Source organism: Anopheles coluzzii, chromosome 2, assembly GCF_943734685.1.
Source record: "Anopheles coluzzii chromosome 2, AcolN3, whole genome shotgun sequence".
Taxonomy (NCBI): Eukaryota; Metazoa; Arthropoda; class Insecta; order Diptera; family Culicidae; genus Anopheles; species Anopheles coluzzii.
In genome coordinates, this window is record NC_064670.1 from 100,298,921 (window position 1) to 100,318,557 (window position 19,637).

Below are 19,637 nucleotides of genomic sequence, written 5' to 3' on the forward strand. Positions count from 1 at the left end.
GATGAGGAAAGTGGGCCCCAAAGCAGCATATAAACATAACAATCGTGAGTGCCTCTTCTGTTCGTGAGTGCTTTGATCGAATGGTTTGCCGGTTGAGTGTTTTTCCGTTCGTTTCGTTCCCTCCAAACACTCCAAATTAAAAACCCACAATAATGCACAAAACCGTCAATGAAAATGAATTTGCAAGCAAAAAATGAAAACAAACAAATAATTGAATGATTTTGATAATGACCTAAAAACCAAACCCATTAGGCTCGGTCTGCTTGCTTGTGAAACGTCCCAAAAAAAAAACCTGTCGCTACGTTCCCCGGAAGCAAAGCCCCGCCGCGCCATATCGTAAACATTATAGTAAAGCCGAGGCATGATGATCGGGTTCGTGTTTTCCTTTTTGCTGGCTGTTGCCAACAATTGTATGCTTTAAGAAAACAAACAAACAGAAAATCACTCAACAGAAGAAAAACCGGTCTGCACAGGAAATTTTACCAATTGGCTGGCTGGTTGCATTGGCCGCGCATTCCCCGCAAAGGCAATATTGGAGTTAAATTTAACTTTGACCTCGTTTCCAGCCACTGGTGGCAGGTACGGGCGGGCCTGTGCAGTAGCCTCATTTTTTCGGCACACAAATTAGGTGACAATGTGGTTGGCAAAAACGAGCTTCAATGCACTTAAGTAAGTGTTGGTGATAGTGATATTGGGTAGACGAAGAAATGAATTTAAAAATCCTTTCTACAATATTCTTTTAATTTAACAACTCCAATTCTCATCGCTATAATTTAAACCAACAAAAGACCTGTGTCCCTTCGTCGCCAAGGTAACGCACAAACCTACCCCGACCTTCTACGCGGGCTCGCAATCAATCTGTCAAACCAATAAGTCATCAGCGGCAGGGTGGCCATGCTATTATGTCGTGTGCACTCTTAAAAAAACCCCACCAGAGCAACCCCGTTCGATCGGTGCGCGATTGACAATCGATCAATTTCATTTCTGTCACCTTCGCGTAATATCGTAATCACCATCGTGTGAAAGATCCCTTACACTTGATTACACTTCGAGCAACAAAATACTCTGCAAGCCCGATCGATGTTTCGCGATCGCGATCGCCACTGCAATTAAAATGTAAATGCGTTACATCGTAGGGGGAGGGGGCTTCCAGTGCGTGATGCAGAAATAACACACAAAAAAAAAAATACACGCAGAAATGTAGTGTGTAGTGAGAGCATCGGCACCGGGGAACACTCAGCATAATAATTATCAATTCGTCATAGTTCTCGTGTCCCCCATGGTGGTTTCCATGTGGCGGCACTAATTTAGCACAACCGCCTGTCTAATGCATATTTATGGCCCTGCTAGCGATGGATGAGGAATGCATAGTTTTCATCCCTTTCCTTCCCCCGTTTTTTTTCTTTCCTCTGGAATGGTCACTACTGTTAGGTTGTAGAGGATCATAAACCAACCCCTCTTCTACATCCAAAGGGGATGTGGCGAGTCTTTCGATACTTTCCAAACACACATGTTTTCCTCCCACTCCCTATGTGTATGACTGGTAACCTTTGCCAGGGGGTGTGTAATTTAAACAAATTGCTCCAGTTCAATGTGACACTTTTCTATGTGCGTTTGTTGTGCGTGCTTTTATGTGGTTTACGGTCGTTTAAATAATAGCATGGCCTCATACTGTGCTTCCAGTGTGAAAAATTAGGTTTTTATTGTCACGAATTGAAGGCAGCAAGTGGGGGGGGGGGGGAGGGGGTTAGTTAGAATGTTTTAGAACCATTTTAAACGCTTCAGGAGTTTTTAGGGGTTCTCATAGTTGTGAGACACTTTCTTGACTCTTTCTAATTGGAAATGACCCTTATGAGTTGGGCATTAGTATCCTTTTTCCAATAAGGCAAAATAAAGAACAAATCCAGTAAGAATTTCTAATGAGCCCACAGAAACCCCATTAGATCTCTGAAAAACCCTGTAAGCAAACAAATCGGGTTTTTTTGTAATGTTTACTCTCTGAAGACTTTAAAGACAGCTTAAGAGGCTTCCATAAAAATGTATTAAGTGGTTGAACTCGTTTGCGTGATCGGTTTAATAAAAAAAAAAACGGTCCAAGCTCATCCTTTTCGGCAGTATTGAAGTCAAATGATGACAATTTCTGCAAAAAAAATATGTTACTTCATGCATTTCGTACTAATTTCAACAAAAAAAGGATAAAATCTAAAATTGACTTATCGAATTGACGCCTTTTACGATATCATATGCCCGCTTCGATCTCCCAGGAGACTTGGTTTTCATTTCAAATAGAAAATTCAAAATTCAAAATAGTTATTTTGCATAACGTAATTTGTCTACTAAAATGCAATTCTAACCCTCCATATCCCCTACAAAGTACCACCAGTACCGCTGCATCTTCTTATATGCATTCCTTCCCAACTAAACGATGCACAACTGCAAACGATCCTCTCAATTGGTGCAGCGGCATCCTCTGGTCAAAGGAAATTCAATCAACCTGCTTCTAACACGCGCTGGCCACACGCTCATCGGCCATATATCATCGGCCGGGTATTGGGCGGCCCGTCATGACAAATTTAATATTAATTTAGTCCCGCGCGTTTGATAAATGCCGTTCAACAAAGTGTTGAAAACACGAACAAATGCGATCGCCGATCGCCAATTGTGGACATTTTGTCCCGTTTTTTTAAATAGATTTTTTATGCGCTTTTCTAGTGCATCTTGTACCCCCGCGATGCACTCTATATTCTGCCTTGTTCTTTTGTTGCACGCGCGCGGGCCAGTACTTTCTCGCGCACTACAACGCGCCACATTCGCACACGTGCGCCCTTCGTGTAGATCACGTTCAGCCCGAGGTTGGGACACGGTATGCTGTGTGCAGTGGCTCTGTAGATAAAATCGATCCCTTATGCATGTGCAATGTGCATGCGTGTGTGTCTGCGTAGTACTATTTGCTTGCCTCTTTCTTCGCTTCCTTTGATCGATCGTCAATCATCGTCAAGCGCGCGTGCGAAGAGGAAAGGGAAACGACAACCACCACCACCACCAGCACAGACACTATAGTGTGGCCATATACTACACAACAAACGCTTCGGCAACACATTCTGCCCTGCGCTGGGTTTGGTCGATCGTGTGTAGAGAGAGAGCTCGCCGTTTGCTGTTTTTGCGGCGCCCGGCCAGAACGTTTGTGTCGGTGTCGAAGAGCACGCGCGCGCGCGTGTACGGGAACGATCGTACCAAAAACCGCGACTCTGCTTACGCGCGATCGAGTTTACGCATTTGTTTGCTGAAGATCATTACAGTGAAAGCATTAAAAAGTGTTACTATTTGTTGAGCAAAAAAAAAGGTTCATTCAAATTCTCTACACGATTCACACATGTGACAGTGCGGGGACTTGTGAGCGATTCACGCACGGGGAGCTCTCGCTGCAAAAGTGTCACACCCTGCGTCACGATCACGGACCGATTATCGATGACGTCGACGACTGCGTGCGGGGTGTCTTTGTGCGTGTGTGTGTGGGTATGTGCTAGTGGACGACCTTCACCCATCGGTCCCGTCTCAAAAGGTGTGCTTTGCCGTGCGTGATCGCGCACGCGTTTGTAGCAACCACGCGGGTTTCTGTTGCGTGCGATCGCGTTTGTTTGTGATGATGCTTGCACCACCAAGGGGCCTCACGTGCAATGACACGGCATCACCAGTAGTAGCAACAGGTTCGAATGTGTGTGCCTACTGAGAGCGGCTTGGGATCGTTTCTTTACGCCACACGAGCAATCCCACACATTTCCGGTGCGCACGACGCTTCCTTTGCCTCGAAGGCGCCCACACATATAGTGTAAGGGTGTTTTATGCTGAGAGAGCCCATTTCTGATACAGTTGAAGGTTTTTTGTTTGTCTGTACCATTGGAAAGAGACGGTACGGTGTTTCCCAATCTGTTTCTGGTGACATAAGATCTTGCTGGCTAAGGCTCGGACTGCGTATGCTGTTGCGTTTCGTTGGTGCACCATGTGATGTGAACGGGCGCTCAAGTTCAAGTGTTTTTGGATTAAATTTACATTTTATTTTATGCTTAAATACCAATACTGAAGGTGTTTTTGTTTGCTGTACTAATTAACAACCACAGACTTAAATTTTAACTTAAATTTAGCCTTAAATTTGCAGAATTCCGCAAACCCAAAGTTAACTCTCTTGCGCCAACACACGACTTCTACTCCCGTTGGAACTCTATCCAAACAAACTGAACACATTCTACACACAATACACAACCCAATGTGTGTGTGTCTGGGGCGTGCATTGCAACTCCCCAGTGCTGGGCAATGCCAGCAAAAGGGGTTTTGATTCTGCTTCTTCTCCCGGCTATTTTTAACCCACCAAAACCCTCAACCCCTGCGACCCAACACGATATGAACACGACCTTTAAGTCGGCGTGCCTCTACGTACGGGCCGGAAGAAAAAATCCCTTTTTTCCACCCCATACATACGCACGTGTTTAAGGTTTGCCGTGCTGCCGAAAATAAAACTACCGACCGCTTGACTCCTTTCTGCTTTGGACCGGGTGCTCCAACCGATTTCCCCCCATTTTTTTAACCTTCATCCGAATTTGGCCTTGATAATGGCCACCGGAGTTGAGTGAACGCTTTTCCCTTCGATTCTGTTTTTCTTCTCATTTTCAGAGCGGAAAAAACGTACACACACACACACACACACACACACACACACACATTGGTTGGTCTTGTCTGGGGATGATGTCAATCATTTCGTTACGGAGGTTAAGCTTCCTTAACACCGCCCGGGGAGGTCGCACGACGTAAGCAGGTTTTAAGTAGGGCAAAAACACACACACGGGCCGCGCACTGTGCCAAGAAAAGAACGTGTCCCGGACCGTGTCAGGTTTAATTTGGCCGTTAAATGGTAAAATCATTTCAATCGTAATTTTCAACATTTCCAGTGAAAATCAGGGGGCAGGGAGGCCCCAAAATGTTTTAATTGCCGGAAGGTTTTGTTTCTTTTTCAACTAAAAACCCTGACCGTGACGTGTAAACAGGTTCAGTTTATTTCCACGCCACGGGAACATGTCCATTAGGAAGCTGGGGGGAAATCTTCAATTTTGGTGTTTTATTGTCTTGAATTGTGTTGTTTCTGCGCTCTAAATCTCATCTCCACCTTCGCACATTCTTTTTCCCGGGAATGTAAGATAACATAAACATAAAAGTGCGAAGAATTTAACGCGAAATCGCAGGAACAACCTCAGAAACAAACAGTGCCTTGTGCGTGTGTGTGTGTGTGTATTCTACATCATCGTACTGTCCCTGTCCCGTCCGAAAGCATGGCTAGCCCGTTCTCGAACATACGCCTCTCCGCCCACACAACCGACGGTGGCAACAACAACTTCCTTTCGCCAACGGAACCACCGAACGGTACGATGCTGCCACCGCCACCGATCGTGCGGCGAAACTCCGAACTGCCGCCGGGGAAACGGCAACAGTCGCCGCTGAAACTGTCCATACCCGCACCGAGGGCGTCCTTTTCGAGCGGTTGTTCTTCCGGCTCGTCGGGCTCGTCGGATGGATCGGCGGGGTGCAGGCAGGCGGTCACAGCTCCCGTGCTCGGCGGGCAGTTGCCCGCGTTTGCGGCCGCCAGCAATCCGCATCTGAACGAGTTCCATCACCATCATCATCATCATCATGGCGCTTTCCCGGAGTTTGATACGCTCGAGTCACCGATGCTGCAGCTGAGCCCGGGTGAGTGCATACATTGGGTCAGAGGTTGATAAGGGAATGCATTTTCTATAGTACAAATAGGGCCTACAACTGTTCAAAACTGTGTTCGTCACGATCAGGGATTCCCCATGCTGTTCAGCATTGGTTTCAAACGTCATACATGAAGGCGGTTTGAAGGTTGAAGCTAATGGGTGATCAAATTATGCCATGTTTTACGATCATGCGCTTTTAAAAAGTCATCTTCGATTGCTCTTGACACCTTTTGGAATCAATTGGAATGAAGAAGGCTCTCTTTCTTGTAAGTAGAGCTTTTTACAGGTATTAATACACAAATGTCGTGCTTAGAGCTGAGCGTCAAGTCAAGTTATATCTTGAATAGTAAATATATTAATGCTATAACAACATATACTAAGAAACAGGTTAATTAACTTCAAAACAATACAAAAATGGCAGGTTCATTCATCAAAACATACCAATTTTTACATTTTCCCGCAGTGATCGGTAAAGTTGGCAAAAATCCTGCGTCGACTCCGATCCAACTCCGAACATATCCGAAGTGACTCCGGAAGGTAGGTCCCCCTAGCATTATTCGGAGAAATTCGGAATTGTCTGGAGTTGTTCGGAGTCGTCCAGAGTCATCTGGAGTTGGAGTCGGCCGGAGTAGTGATGTACTCTCTAAAGCGCTCTCACAACTTCGATTCGACTCCGACTATTGTTAGTCCAATTCTGACTCCGGAAAAATAGGAGCCACTAGTTCCCTCCGCAGTCGTCCGTAGTTGTAGTCATCCGGGTCGTAGTAATTCGGAGTCGTCCAGAGTTGATCGGAGTCGACCGAAGTCTGATGCAATGTGCTTGTTATCGGAGTTGATTCCAAAATTATTAGATTCGGATCGGAGTTGAGTTCTGGATTTTTGCCAACTTTACCCATCACTAGTCTGGAATCGCCCGGAGTTGTAGTCGTCCGAAGTTTGAATCATTCGGAGTCCGAGCCCGCAGTCGTTCAGAGTTGTTCGGAGTTGTTCCGTAGTCATCCGGATTCATTCGAAGTCGGTCGGAGGCATCCGGAGTTGGAGCCGTCCGTAGTCATCCGGAGACAAGTCACAAATGTTTTTGTATAATCGCTAATATGCCGTTGGAGCAGTTGCTCGCTGGAGCTGAACCAATGGAGTTCATCATCTCTCGGCTTCAATTCACGTTTGAGAATCATCTTCACACCTTTCGAATCATTCCCATTGCTCGTTCCCATCTTCATGTAATATCGCTCCTGGTTGTCCGTTCTCCAATGTTCGTGGCTTACTGGAACCTTGTTAGTCTTCTAAATCATAATTACCACTTTTGCTACGATCATGCTACGAAATAGTCGGTACTCCCAAAAAAATGTTCCCAAATGTATAATGTTAAGGTTGATGTTATATGTTGTAATGTTATAACACTAAAAGATTGAGAAAACTGGAGAACATCATGAAATTTCGATCAATACTGATCATTATTATTTCGAAATGGATTAAATTACTCTTAGTCCCTTTGATCACCTTAAATTCTTCCTTTTCAATGTTGACACTTCATAAAGATCCCTTTGGCCCTTTCTCTTCCCTCACCAGACCACTCACCGATCATCATGACGCAGCTACTGGAAGCGACTAGCCCCGGAACGGCCTCCAGCCAGGGAAGCAACGGATCCTCCATCTCTCGCCTGATGCGCTTCAGTCCCGGGCTCCATCATCATTCGGGCACCATCTCACCCTTCCCATCCGAGGTACGTACAACAGCCGTGTGCCAAACGATACGAAAAAACAAGAATGTCAAAACTCCTAACACAGCTTCCGGTGAGGAGAGCATGCCCAGCTGCCAGCCCTGGTCGACCAGTAATTGCACTTTAATTACTATTTACATAATTTCTCCATCGCCGCCCCGCGCGCTCTAAATGTGCAAATAATTGCCACCCGGTGACCTCCGCGCACCCCGCCCCCTTCACCCAGCACTTTTGGAGGTCGCGGCACGTCACGACTGTCGCGCGGGGGAAGGTTGCCCCTCATCCCCCCACCTAATCGATGCACGATCGATCATTTTATCTCTTTTCACGATCAACCGGTGCGTGCGAACGGGGCCACTCGGGGCCCGTTCCGATAATTAGCCACCCCTTTTTTGTTGAAGCATAGGGCATGGAAATTAGGCCTAATTTCGTTAGCAAAATGGCGTATCATTTTCTCCACAGACCGGCACCGGACAAAAGTTCGCACTGCCCATGTAGGGGAGTCGGTGTGTTTGCTTAGTGCGTGGCAAATGATGGCCATAAAGCGCTGTTAGCGGTTGGCAAAAATGCAGGGTAGTGTACCCTTGTTTTTCTTCTTCGCCTTTTTGTGCTAAACACTGCCCTTAAGGGCTCTAATTGGAAATGGACAGAGCGCCGAAGTGGCTCGGAATGAATTTTTACGACCGAATGCATATGCAACTGCACTTATCTGCACTGCTAGTGTGGACGTTTGACGTTTGATTAAAGTGTACGCTGGGGCAGTGTGCAACTAACTAACCTTCAGCGAAATAGCAGCGCAACGCTAATGCCTTTAAGCTGATGCAAAGCGCGTAAGCGGGTCGCGTATTAGCCAAAGTGCATCGTAAAAAAGCCTGAACGGTTGCAATTATTTGTTTAAAAGTAGTGAGCAATGATCGGAAATGATCGTACTTGAACGTTTTGCTAATTATTTTTTAGAACAGTATTCAGTGATCGGAAGTGATCGTACTCTATCGTTTGCTTATTATTTGAAGTAAGGGGATAAGGGGCAATATGGGTATGGAAAGGATGTTCATGGATAGTTTTTTTTAAACTTTTAATCCTAAATAACAGTATATGTACATTATTCTAAACTTATCATATATTTTAAAATTACTCGAGCATTGCTAGACAGCGAATTGCGGGGGCAAAATGGTTCCCAATAGCAGCGCTTAGCGCATTAGCTTTGTCAAATGGCGTCTTGTAAGTTGAAATTCCTCTCAAATTTCTAACATGCAAATGCTCTTGTATGAAAGTATGCTGCATGCACTTCTATGGCCGTCCGTTCCCGAGCCATTCGATGGATAAATACAATCACCATAGCCTTGTGATCGGCAAATTGCGATCCGTCGGCTTTTTGCTATACATATATTTCAAAGAACTTGTATATATCTTGATGCTTGATTTATGGCTCTTTTTTATCGAACCTTTGTCATAGAATTTAAATCATTCGACCGCAAAGTTACCGCATTTTTGGTTAGTTTTTGTAAAGAGCTACAGCAAATTCCTTACTTTCTTCACAAAAATTTAGCCAAAAATGTCTAATTATTTATGATATATAAATTAAAGCTATTAGAGGACCATTAAATTATATTTCTATCCATTCCTAATCAATATATTTCTGATTTTCTAACTGAAAAGATTATACTTTAACCCTTCAAGTCCCATTGACTTGATTGAAAAGGGGTCCACTTTGGCCCCGCCTTCCCCTATACATTACTTAATTTAAGAACACAAGCCTACGGTCTTTTTGCCTTTTTTGCCGTCATTGTTGTTAACCAAACCACCACCACCTTCCCTCGGTAGCTTTGTTGGCTGGGATGGCATGTACGCTCTGGGAGACCTCCACCTTCATCATGCTGACACACACGTGATCGATACGCATGCGACTGCACACACGCCGATGAATTACAACGCGCCGCGATCGAGCGCGCGCGGCCGCCGATTGTGCATAAAACAAAAGAGCAAAAAGAGCAAACAAAACAACTAATCCGTGAATGGCAAGGAGCAGAAAGAAGCGAGACAGATAGAAACAGCCATCATAAAACAAATCAATTGTGATCATACATTCATACGAACTCACACACACTTTGCGTGCAATTGGCTCATCTTCATTCCCCAGGATGGATGGGGACCGATAAATGGACGAGCCCGCGACACGAATCCCCCCCTTTCCTGTACGCAAGAGAATACAATACAAGTGAAGAACCCAACGCCATGCAACACAGCAGGGCGCGAACAAAAATGCACCTCATTTCCTGTTTGCTCTCCGTTTCGCTCTCTTTCTCGGACGAGTAGTTGGCAACGGTTTTGCGATGCTCGTAAAACGTGACCGTGCTATTTTTAGTCATTCCGAGCGTAGAGGGTGGTTTTTTATGTTTGTTTGACTATGCCCCCCCCCCCCCTCTCCACTTCCCTATGGATGACCCTTGCCGTGGTGCGTCCCGAGGCACCAGAAGGGGAAGTCGTGAGGCAACTGCAACTGTGCAGTTTGCAATGCAAGCGTAGGGTGTTTGATGAAGTTGGTAAGCCCCTTCCGTCGGTTCATTATTATTGAGCCCTCTTCACCCACCACCCTGCTTCGAGTGGGTGTTTGATTGACAGACCTCCCAGACCCCCTCCGCTTTAAATGGGACAGAAAGGAAGGGAACGAGCGATAAAAATATATTGAAGACAATCCATCGTAATCCGCTCAATCCACCGGTTTCTCTCCTTGTTTAGCCTATCGCACCTAACGCAACTTGGGTCCTATTTACGGGCTAATGTACTTTAATCATGCTGCAGCGCTTAATGTGTCTTGCCCGTGCTGTTGATGGTTAATAGACAACCACACGTTTTGAGAAACCGCAATATTGTTCAACTTTAGGTCTGGTCTGGTGTGTCTGTGATGCAGCTCAGACAGAGTCCCCGCAATAAAGCTATAACAAGTACACCCCCGACCAAAGGGGTTGGCGCCTCTGGCTCTCGTCGGGCTGGGCCCGGCTATTTCCAGACCGTATTGCCAGTCGCACTCGAACAACGTGACAGAGAGAGAGAGAGACACTGGTGGCCCGTGCTGGTGTGGCGGGTGCGTTGTAATTGTGGTCCTCTCCCCTCTGTCCCCCATCTCGCACCTAACGCCTACGCGAGATTTTGAAGTACTTCAAGTACGTGAGATCGGTTGGAGTTCTTCCAGCAAGAAGCAAGAAAGGTTGAAAATTATTATTGGCAAATATCGGCTCTCTATACCGATGGCAAAGCTGGCAGCAGTATATTAGCTGCTATGACGATTGATTATCTTGCCGCGTACCACCTCCCTGCTGACAAATGGGTACATTACACGGCCACCGGGAGGGTGATCTGGGAGAGTATGGGGCATTCGGAGGTGCTGAAGCGAGAATGGCCATGTTCTTTATAGTTTAATTGCTAGAAGTATTTCGATAGAAGAGTATCTCTGTGCAGAAAATGTCTAAAGGTAGACGACTTCTTCTTGATGTTGATGCTTCAAAGTGTTGCAGAATGATTGGACCACTCCCCTGTAGCAGAATTGCTAGTCTTAGGACCTTGAAGGCTTTGCGAGAACGAGATTCGAACCCCAGATGTATGTCAGTCTCGGTTAAAGTAGGCCATACATAAACCTACTTTAACACAAGCTGCACAATTCTTGCTTCAAGTTGCAGTCTTCGATCTTCACACAGTTCCTGTTCCTTATAATGAAAGCTGCTGAAGACACCGTATTGATTCTTCAATTTGAACTCGCTAAAATACATTGTACCATAAAAGGAGCAGCATTCTCAAGCATTTCCAATCGTCCGTCAGCTAAAGTAGCGGACACAACTGGTACACCAAACCGAACCTCATTCTTCCAATTGCGAATATCCCGGGTGTCTGGTGATGATACCCTTTTACGGTAAACCGGTGTGAAAGTTTCGTGCTCACTCCCTGGTCTGGGGACCGAAACCAACCTTTTTTTTTGCGTTCTGAACCCCGACAGGAGGGTAGTCGGCAGTTTTTGGTGATGCTAAATAATAAGCAGAAGAAGAAGAAAAAAAGCTTTATTACCCGTACGCGTCTGGACTGGTTGGAAACGGTATTGGGGCTGGAAGTGCTGGGGATGGGCCGAGTCTTTTTCTCACTCCATGTTCACGCTCGTCTTGCACGGTTTACTTCTTTGTTTACGTTAAAACCCACTGCACTGTTTGTTGGTGGGTATGGCATGGGACGGAGAAGCAGCAGCATCCCCAAAACTGATGGTCTGCTCGCATTGCTCGCACAAACCGTGGGAGTGAGTCGCAAAAAAAACAATATTAAGTTTCTGAAAAGGGGAAAGGATCCAAGTGCTGCCGACGGTACCCAACAGTACCACTTGAGCGTCCCGACGGAAGACCACGCGGCGCGAGCTTCGCTACATTACCGTGAGGAATACACAAGTAAAAACCGGTAGCAGTTCCAAACACAAACACACACAGAGAGAGAGGCACACAAGTTATCTGCTTCATTGTTTTGACGTTTATCATCTATCAGCTGTCATTCTGTGTTGCGGAGTGTACAGTGGAGGGGATAATTACTTCGACGCGAGATATGAAGAATGGAGAGATGTCCCCCCCGGCAGCACTGCAATCTAGTTCACTGTGATTGTTGTCTCGAACGTGTCCAGAAGGGTTGGGCGTGTGTGTTCGTTCAAGTGTAGCTTCTCAGTGTCCTCAGTGTGTACTGTTTCCAAAAGGCGCCATCTTTTTTATTGGTGGGACTATTCTGCTCATTAGTCCCAATAGTAATTCGGTACATCCTCTGGGTGCGTCGGTGACCGGTGTGTGTAAAGTGTACGGGCGAGTTCAATACCACAGTTACAGAGGGTGAATTATTACACAACGCGACGCGCACTCTCCAGACGTAGATCGTAGTGTGCGCTGTGGTATCCCCGCGTGCTGCAAAAGTAAACACAAACACAGTAGAGTCCGACCCCGCTTGGCCAAGGTTCCGGAGATACACATCCCGAGAGGCGGCACTAACCTTGAACGGTTACGGCAACTGCTCAACCAAACCAACCAACCTACCACCACCATCGCCATTAAAACCGTGTTCACGTGCGCGTGTGTTTGTGTGATTTTGTTTGTTTGTTGTGTGAATGCACCGAACATGGAGGGTGGTGGCTGTGGCGCTGGTGGTTTGGTAAATCGGTTCAAGCTGCGCCGTGCATCCGAGGGTGCGTTTCGCGATGTCCCACGGATGACGCTGCCAAGAAAGGTAGGTGGTAGTGGTTTTCTTTGGGTTGAAGACGGGTTCGTCGCACAGCGTCGCATGGGTTGAAGCATCAATTTCTTGCATCTTCAAGCTACGGGAAGAAGATTGGAAGGAAACTTCTTGAATTTACATGTCATACCTCCAGGAATGTACCGACTCATTCATGAATTGGGCTGCCAGCTGCCTTTATCATGCATGCCTATCTCGCCCGCACTATCATTCCCACAGTAAAATGTATTTCAATCATCATCAATCACCACTCTCTCTCTCTCTCTCGAGAACGCCCTTACCCAGGGTGACTGATTCGATTGTTTGGTGTTCGTTTGTTGTCACTGGGAGCTGTGTGTGTTTTTATCACTATCAGCAGCCCAGAAAATTCACATGCCAACACACCTCACAAGTCAATAGAAGAAGGTACTAGTCAGTGCGCCCGTTTATGTTGATTCTACCGCCCTTATTTGTTCCAGCGTCACCCCCATCTGGAGTGCTTTGACGTCTGTCTGGACGATTATTCATAACACGATCGGGAAATACCGCGGCTCGCGCCCTCTCCCCAACAAGGGTCTTCGTTTTATCTAGTTATTCTATTTTTATACTGCACGCCGAGCGTTACCACTACACGATCGGTGGTGGAGTTGCAGAAGCTCGTTTGTATTCATCAGGCAGCTCTGTTGCGTCGATCGTACTCCCCATTTGCAGCGCAGGATCTGTGACAATTGAAGGCAAATAGAGAGAGAGAGAGAGAGAGAAAGGGAGAGACGAAGGCTGGGAAATCCCCAGCTTACGAAGAACGTTGAACCAATGATCCGTCCAATGGTAGATACAACAACTGTGTGCAGTTTGTGCGTTGTTTTTTTTTTTTTGGACCTGGGGAATACCAGCTAAAGACTAGAGCTCTTGCACAGTTTTTGAGCATGGTTTATTTGAAAAATACTTTAAATTTGTTTCATTGTTTTGTGCTAGAAGATGGTTTGGGATTTTGGGTGAATCGGTGGATAATGTATGATATTTAACTACGCAAAAGATACATATCATATCCCCTTATATCCCAATTAATCGTTGCCTTTTACCATTCAATATCTCCAATTTGCACCCTGTCAACGGTAGTTGAGTCGCCCCAAATTCAGCGATAAACTAGTTTCCACCAAACGTGTCTCAACGTGTCGAGCGAAAGTAATTGATGACGTCTGTACATCGCTCACTTTGAGCGCATACTCTATCTAAAAAGAACACCAAACCGGCTGCCGAACAGGGTGCCAATTTTGGAGATACGGCTCCCAACAAGTCCACGACGCTATTTTCCGGTCGCCACGCCATATCGTGACAGATTAATTGCCTCCGTGTAGCCACGTGTGGTGTTACGCAGAGAGACGAGAAGAAAGACATGACCACAAAACTATCATCACACACCTTTTACGTAGTTTCGGGTGGTTCCGAAAACTTAAACGAAACATGGGGTGGCACTTTGAACAGTGGTTCCAACTTCAATCCCCTTCTATATCCGGCTCATATGACTGACCTGGTGTTTGTGGTGGAGACTTCGAAGCTACTGAAAGTTTGGATGGCAGTTCGCCATCCAATCGTATCCAACTGTAGCAATTAATCAACTGCGAAGAGAGCGAATTTTGAATGAAGAAACCAAACTTTTATCCGAACTGCAAAAAGCGATGATTCATGCTGTGTTTTGAATTCATCTTCAGCGGGTGAGAAACGGTCGGTCTCTTTTTCATGAATGAATCGCACTTTCGCGAGTCTTTCGGACACGGAAGAGGTGTGCGGCTGTAAAGAGATGGTTTTTATAGCACATCCCCCCCTCCGTCTGGTGACTGTGGGTGGCACCGGATGGTGCGTTTAGTGTACCAACCAGTGACACACGTCTACGGGGATTGGCAAAAATGGCGAAATTATACAAAAGTAGTTTCCCGCAAAGAAATAATCGATATTGGAATTGCCAGATATTGGCATTGTGGGTGGAGATGCTAAAGTAGATGATTTTATGGTCGATTAAATAGCTTTATTTTGTGCCAGCTCACCATGCGGCATGGGTGGCAGAGGGCAGAGATTTAAAGCGCAATAAGCTTTCCGAACTGCATCCATGATTCTGAGCTTTCTGATTGAGAAAATCGTATGAAATCGTATGAGGCCAGATTCCCTATTGGCTTATTGGTTCTGTTATTATTCCTGCTAGAATCTCTTAAAAGGCTTTTAGACGGCGTTGTTCTTGATGTGGATACAAGTGAAGAAATAGATGTCAAATTGCCTGTTTTTTGCCTGAAATGTTCTTATTTCTAAGTCGTAGCATCTAGTAAATTATTTTATGCAACATATTTCCAATGGAACAATGGAATTAGCTCTGTAATGGAAGATTGCTCAAAACATTCTTCTGCGCACAATTCACTTTCACTCTTTTTATTTATTTATTTTGTAACCTTGATTTCCGCTACAATAAAAGGAAACACACACAAATGCTTCATTTCACGCTTCCAGGTAAATGTTGCAACGACACGGGCGGTGAGCCCTCTCTGCTTTAAAAGGGGTGCAACCAAAGCATAAAGAATGTATCATCATCACAAACCAAACTCCACCCCCTGAAAACCCCAGCCCACCCCCAAATTGCCGGTTCGCCGACATGTCTCAGTGGTGCGCGATAAACTTTACGCCAAATCACGCCGGTGTCGCGTGTCAAGCCCTACTCCGTTCCCTCACCTTAAGAGTGTGCTATTTACTACGGGGTCTGTTTCAAAAATTGACTAATCAAGTGCAATCTATCCCTCGGCGCGTTGCTTCCACCCCTTTAGTAAAAGCAACAGGCAGGTTTCCAAGAAGCGCCCGTCCCCGCTGTAGCAGTAGTATTTCGCGTCCGGAACTGCGCACCGACCGGACGTCCGGTGACGCAACGGGCGCTTGCGGTTTTTTCTTCTTCTTCTTTTCTTGAGCCAGTCGCTCGATGCGTTAATGCACACCTCTTGAGGCGTTCATCAGCAACAGGAGGCAGTATGAGTAGCGGTGGGAAAAGTGTGGGAGCCACTTGAGGCGACCGAACGCGCTCATCTAGTTTCTCGCACCGGATGTGACCGATTTAGCGGCACAGTTTGTGACCGTATCTTGAGCGAGAAAGTAAAGCTTGAAGTGGAGAATTGAATAATGACAAGAAGATGTTCCGTTCTCCACTGAACCATTTGTCTACACAATTGGATTAATTATTTGCCCTGATCGTTTGTTGTGTACATTATGAGGCTATAATAACTTTTGCAAATACGTCGAAACTTTGTTATTGGCACACGAAAAGAAGGTCATAGGAAGGGCAATATGAGTACAGTTTTACGCTTTCCATTGGACTTTGCCTCACCAACGGTAAAATAAAGCCTTCCCCGTGTCATTGGCGAAGTAAAACGATACACCAAAACATTCCGTCGTGGACCAAATTCATTTTGAATTAATCATCAATCCGCTTTGTTTGATCATGTTGTTTTGTGCTTCCATCTCTCTCTCTCTTTGCTACTGCTACTACCATTGCTTCCCCTGCTGATCACCTTACCCAACGGTATGTAATTTAGAGGCTTGAGCTGTAGGGCACGTTTGCGATCATCCTCTTGTGTTACCCCAAGAGGTGAAACATCGCTCAAGAATTCGTGCCTCCTACCGAAGTGTATTGCGCGTTGCCACCAACTTGTTGCCTTTTGACTTCTTGTACGAAGTCTCTCGAAAGGTTAGGTCCTTCTACTGCTGTGCTCACTGGACAGTAGATTCGGCAGCTTCCATCATGCTGGCTGCTGTTTGCTTTACGCTTTGGACGAATCTTCCAAAAAAGAGGCGGAGATCCAAATACCAGATAACATGTCCGTGTGCGCTCTCCAAAAATACAATGCTGCTTTTGGCCCACAAGCATGACTAACCCAGCGCGTGCGTTTGTATACAACACAACTCTCGTGTATGAGTGTGTGAGCCACCGGGGGCCGGAAGAGTACATGAAACACTGTGACCGTGGCCAAAGTTCGGCACACTTCCAAACCCCAACCGAGGAACGAGAACGATCCACCCGGCGTGCAGCAATTCCCGGGAAAGCCGGGACATTCTCACACCACGGGGGTGTATGACACACCACGGCCACGGGTGTGCAATGCACCGATAAATTGGTGCAAAACGTAATGGATGTGTCACTCGAGCTGCTGATAAGGGAAAGGTAAGCAGTCCCAGCAGATAAGATTGTGTGGTGATCGTGCCAAGTGTGACGTAGCACGTCGCAGGGATGCCCATTCACAGCTGACTGGTTGGCGTAATTCTACGCTTGGAGAACCTCGGCAAATAGATGATATTATTGGAATAGGTGAGCTTTTAGTAGGAATTCTATTTCTGCATCGTGTCCTTCGGGTGCGTTATTTTTGGAGCTCCCAATAAAAGCTGCATCATGAGTCATCGATCCGGACTTGCAGCGATCATCCAAAGCCTGATCGAAAGCGGAGTGCGCGGTGGGAGAGAAAACTGGAGATCTTTGTTCGAGGTTTCTGAGGTCAAAGCTGAGGTTTGAAGCGTCCAAAGTGTATTACTATTGACTTCTAACCCATTCTTTCACTTTAAAACACTTTTCCTGAAGACAGGAACCAAAGTCCAACCACTTGACCTTGTTTAAACCTTGCTTTTTTCGATCTGGAATTCGATCCCACCAACGAAAAAAAAAGGGAACGGAAAGGATGTTTGCCCTTACACTATTAAAAATTATATGATTTCCGTTTCCCAAGCGCCTCACACTTGTTTGATCTAGCACGATAATGGCAAAGATCGTTAAAAATCGCAACCAATCCGTTATCAACCCGGGGGCCCACGTGTAGTAAGGTTCTTGTTGTGGTGTTTTACTTCACCTCCACACACACACGCACACTACACTGTTCCTTTTCAAACGTGTGCTGCTGCCCTTTTGCTTGTAAACCGCGCGGTGTTCCACTTCTCTAATGAGCGCCTCTCACGCTGTCTCTCTCGCTGGGCTTCATACTCTCCCACAGCAAAGAGAGAGAGAGAGCACGTGTACGAGCGAATAGGCGACCCATTCCCGGTGGTGCGAACGGGAAAGAACGAGCGCGCGCTCGCTCACACTCACGCGTACCGGCCCGCACCGGTTTGATAATACGAGCGGTCGAGCGACGCCGCGAGCTCAGACACTCACCGAGAACCGCCCGATGCGGACGCGCAAAAGCCAAGCAGGAAAGGTACGCGCGGAGTAGCAAACATATCAAACCATTTCAGGTTGTTGTGTGTGTGTGTGTGTGAAATTATTGCAAGTGAAAGTGCGCATTCACATCAGTTTGGTGGAGCAGATTGTGTCCTGCGGTGGTCCTTTCTCCACATTAAAAAAAAAGAAAGCATCTCCTTTCACCTCAGTTTTAGTGATCACTTTGTGCGTTTTTGTTACTTTAAACCGGGCTGGTGGGAAGCTGGGATGCGCGCGTGTGTTGTACGTGCCGTCGCCGCCTTGTTGGCATATGATCGTGATCACCCCTCCAACCCGAGGCGTGGCGGCGCCCAACATTACAGTTTTCCCTTTGGTTTGTGTGCGCGCGTGTGTGTGTGTGTGCGTTTGTGCAAATCGGTGTGTGATTCATCATGTGTTGGTGATGATCATCGTCGCGGATGATCGTCCCCCTTCCAGTTGGATTTCTATGGTTGGAATTTCCAGCCTGCGGCTCAAGTGTGTGGTGCGCGCGCCTGTGTCAATTGGAAGGACTCTCGAGTGTGTTGGTGGGGCCGCTTGCTGTGGATCCGTTTCAATTTAAGGGATGCAAATTCGATGTTCATACACTGCCAACAGTAGCAGCACTAACACCATCTACCGACAACAAACTAATGTTTCGTGTTGCTGTTGCTCTCCTCTCCTCCTGTTGCTGCTGTCTCGGACCGCCGGTCCCGGTTTGATGAGGTTATCTGCCTTTCGCGCACTGGACGGCCGGCCGGCCCCGACTCTTACGTCACAAGAATGTTGTGTCGTTTCCGTTCATTGCACAACCGGCAGCGTCGTCTCCCTTACGACCCTTTTGTCGTTGTTGTCGCTTTCAATGTTTGTAATTAATAGATTCAAAGAGGCAGGAGGAAGAGGACTCGCCCACTGATTCCAGTGCAACGGGCTTTGACAGGGTTTGGCAGTGAAAAGATCGTATGGCAGTGATGAAAATAATGTTTAATAATTCGTAGAACGATCTGTTTTGATGTTTGCGAATGTCCGGTGTGTACATTCCACAAAAGGAGTGTAGGTGTGTGAGTAATAAAATGCCTGAACCCCACATTCTTCTGTGCACTTTAAGCGGTCTCGTAAAATCGTATTGAGCATGTTCGGAATTTTCCTAAATTCCCATTCACCCATAAAAACTGTCCACACGCCGCACAAACAACTCTCACGCCCTAGAACAGGCGCGCGGTGGTTTGTAAACAAACTTGTTTTTTTTTTGTCCTTTTAACTTTCACCAGTTTGGCAGATGGGAAAAGAATCGCAAAGGAACTTGTGAGGAACAACTTTTCCATGTTTACGTTAAGCCTGCACCGCCTCCTGCGGTTTCGCTAAACGAACGAGCGTGTGTGTGTGTGTGTGTGTTTAGTTTTGATGCTGTTTCGCTCTCCCATCGCGTGGGAACTGAAGTGCGCAAGGGGGAAATAAACAAGCCCATTCCAAAACACTCCAACGGCTGCTAGATTGTACGTTCGAATCAAAAATTGTGTTCTCAAATCCAAGCCATTGTGACTGTGTTTGCTTGCCCATTGCCCACAAACACATGAAAAAGGGGAAAATGCTGTAACTGACGGGTAAGGAAATGGAAGCTTGGTTTAGGTGTGTTTTATTTCCCGAACGCTTTCCTTCTTCTCCCAATTTTGTGTGTGAATTCGAATCGCTCTGACGCACACGCATGTTTTGGCACTTGAGCAGCGGACACACGCAACAGAA

General features: G+C 46.4%; 1 protein-coding gene across 7 annotated transcripts in view; it reads left to right on the forward strand.

Annotated features, from left to right (window-relative positions):
- The first annotated feature begins 3,190 nt into the window (after positions 1 to 3,190).
- The window catches only part of LOC120953982 (NAD(+) hydrolase sarm1), a 44,097-nt gene continuing 27,650 nt past the window's right edge, over positions 3,191 to 19,637 (forward strand). For 2 of the 7 annotated variants that reach the window (XR_007452188.1, XM_049607657.1), the window contains exons 1-3: positions 3,191 to 3,343; positions 5,190 to 5,736; positions 7,317 to 7,471. Coding sequence is in view for 3 of the 7 variants with exons in the window: in XM_049607657.1 (XP_049463614.1) it covers positions 5,322 to 5,736; positions 7,317 to 7,471 (570 nt within the window). In the remaining 4 variants the exon portion in view is untranslated. Of the gene's footprint in view, positions 3,344 to 5,189; positions 5,737 to 7,316; positions 7,472 to 11,966; positions 12,713 to 17,860; positions 17,951 to 19,637 lie in introns of those variants that run through there. The other 5 variants (XM_040374452.2, XM_040374454.2, XM_040374457.2 and 2 more) reach the window with 5 other exon arrangements.